At 67.8% G+C, this 1,775-nt stretch overlaps 1 protein-coding gene across 1 annotated transcript in view; it reads right to left on the bottom strand.

The window, feature by feature from the left end:
- Positions 1-1,637, bottom strand: part of ETH_00039375 (uncharacterized protein) — a gene marked incomplete at both ends in the record, with an annotated part of 2,753 nt that extends 1,116 nt beyond the window's left edge. Inside the window, one exon of the mRNA XM_013373920.1 lies at positions 3-1,637. Within this exon, the coding sequence (XP_013229374.1) occupies positions 3-1,637 (1,635 nt within the window). The remainder of the gene's footprint in view (positions 1-2) is intronic.
- Between the last annotated feature and the right edge of the window lie 138 nt (positions 1,638-1,775).

Genomic DNA, 1,775 nt, shown 5'->3' with positions numbered 1-1,775 from the left:
TGCAGGTGCTGCTGCTGCTGCTGCTGCAGCAGCAGCACCTCGTCTATAACTAATGGGACGGACTGTCCCCGCAGGGGCCCCACAGGCGATCCCTCACTAATCCCGAAGGGCTCCTGGCGCACAAAATCAGCTGGACAGCTGTGGGCTCCCCGCTGCAGCAGCAGTAGCTGCTGCTGCTGCTGCTGCTGCTGCTGGTCCTGCTGCTGCGGCTGCTGCTCCTCGTGATGCTGCTCCTCTTGCTGCTGCTGCTCCTGCTCCTCCGGCTGCTGCTCCTCTTCCCCTTGCTGCCCCCCCCCTGAAATGAAAAGCCAAAAGCGCCGCAGCTTTCCCATAGGCGAGACGGAGTCTTGCTGCTGCAGCTGCAGCAGCTGCTGGACGCTGCTGCTGCTGCTGCTGCTGCGCGTGGGGGACTCCGACTGCCCGCCCGACCCAGCAGCAGCAGCAGCAGCAGCATCTGCGTGGCATGCAGCACGAGCTCTTGGCCGCCGGTCCTCAGGGGCCTGCAACACTGAGGGGCCCCCCAAGGGGGACCTGAGGGCCCTTGCTGCTCTTCTGCTGCTGTTGGGGCTGCGCTGGGGCGAGGGGTCCCCTGCTGCTTGCGCGCCCTCGTGCTGCAGCCACCCGCTGCTGCTGCTGCTGCTGCTGCTGCGCTGCTGCGGCTCTTCCAGCTGCAGCAGATACGACTCAAGAGAAGGCGGCGGCAGCCGCAGGGGCCCCCTGGGGCCCCCGAAGCCTTCAAAGCTGCTGCTGCTGTCCGTGGGGGGCCCCTCAGGTATCGCCGCGAGTGCAGCAGCAGCAGCAGCAGGAGCCTGCTCCGCAGCAGCAGCAGCAGCAGGGGAAGCATCTAGTGCCTGCCTGTGCCGCTTAAGCCTTTCCTTGTAAAGAGCTGTTTGCTGCGCTTGCTGCAGAATGAAGCTCTTCTTTAAATTTAAAGCTAAATCTAAACTCAGGGCCCTTTGCTGCACATCGGGGGGGCCCCTGTTCTCTCCGCAGGGGCCCCCAGGGCCCCCCTCTCCCAGCGACAGCTGCAGCAGGGGCCTTCCTGCCTTTGCGAGCTCCAGGGGCCCCCCGGGGGGCCCCAGGGGGCCCCCCGAGGGGGCCCCCAGGGGGCCCCCACGGGGGGACCCCTGGGGGGCCCCCTGGAGGGCCATCTGTGGGGGCAGCAGCAGCGGAGAGGGGGACCCCACAGGGGGCCCCTGATAAAGCTCTAGAGAGAGGCCTCGGCCCCGCGGTAAAGGGTACTGCTTTGAAGGCTGGGGCCCCCCAGGGGGCCCCTCAGGGGGGCCCCCTGGGGGCCCCTCAAGGGGGCCCCCCGGAAACCCCTCCGGGGGCCCCTCCGGGGGCCCCTCGGGGGGCCCCCGCGAGGCCTCGCTGCTGGAGGAGCTGCCTGTGGCTGCGGCCTGTGAGGGTGAGGGGCCCCTTAGAGGGCTTTTTAAGGCCGCCATCTCCTGCTGCTGCTGCTGCTGCTGCTGCTGCTGTTGCTGCTGCTGCTGTTGCCCGCGCCGCTGCTGGTGCTGCTGCAGGAGGCTCGCATGGCTGTGGCCCATAGGGGCTCCTGCTGCTGCTTCACATGCAGCAGAGCAGCCAGGCGGGGGCCTTTTGCTGCAGGCAGCAGCAGCAGCAGCAGCAGGAGTCATCTACAGCCCCGCGGCGCTGCTGAAAGTCCCTTCGGGCTTGCTGCAGCAGACGTCGCTTGACAGCAGGCCGCATCTTAAGGTAATTGCATCGAGCCCCGCTGCTGCTGCTGCTGCTGCTGCTGTTGCTGCTGCTCCTGC

This window comes from Eimeria tenella, genomic scaffold (genome assembly GCF_000499545.2).
Source record: "Eimeria tenella Houghton genomic scaffold, Eth_scaff1812, whole genome shotgun sequence".
Taxonomy (NCBI): Eukaryota; Apicomplexa; class Conoidasida; order Eucoccidiorida; family Eimeriidae; genus Eimeria; species Eimeria tenella.
Note: the sequence above shows the minus strand (reverse complement) of the source record. Positions and strands in the feature narration are given on the sequence as shown.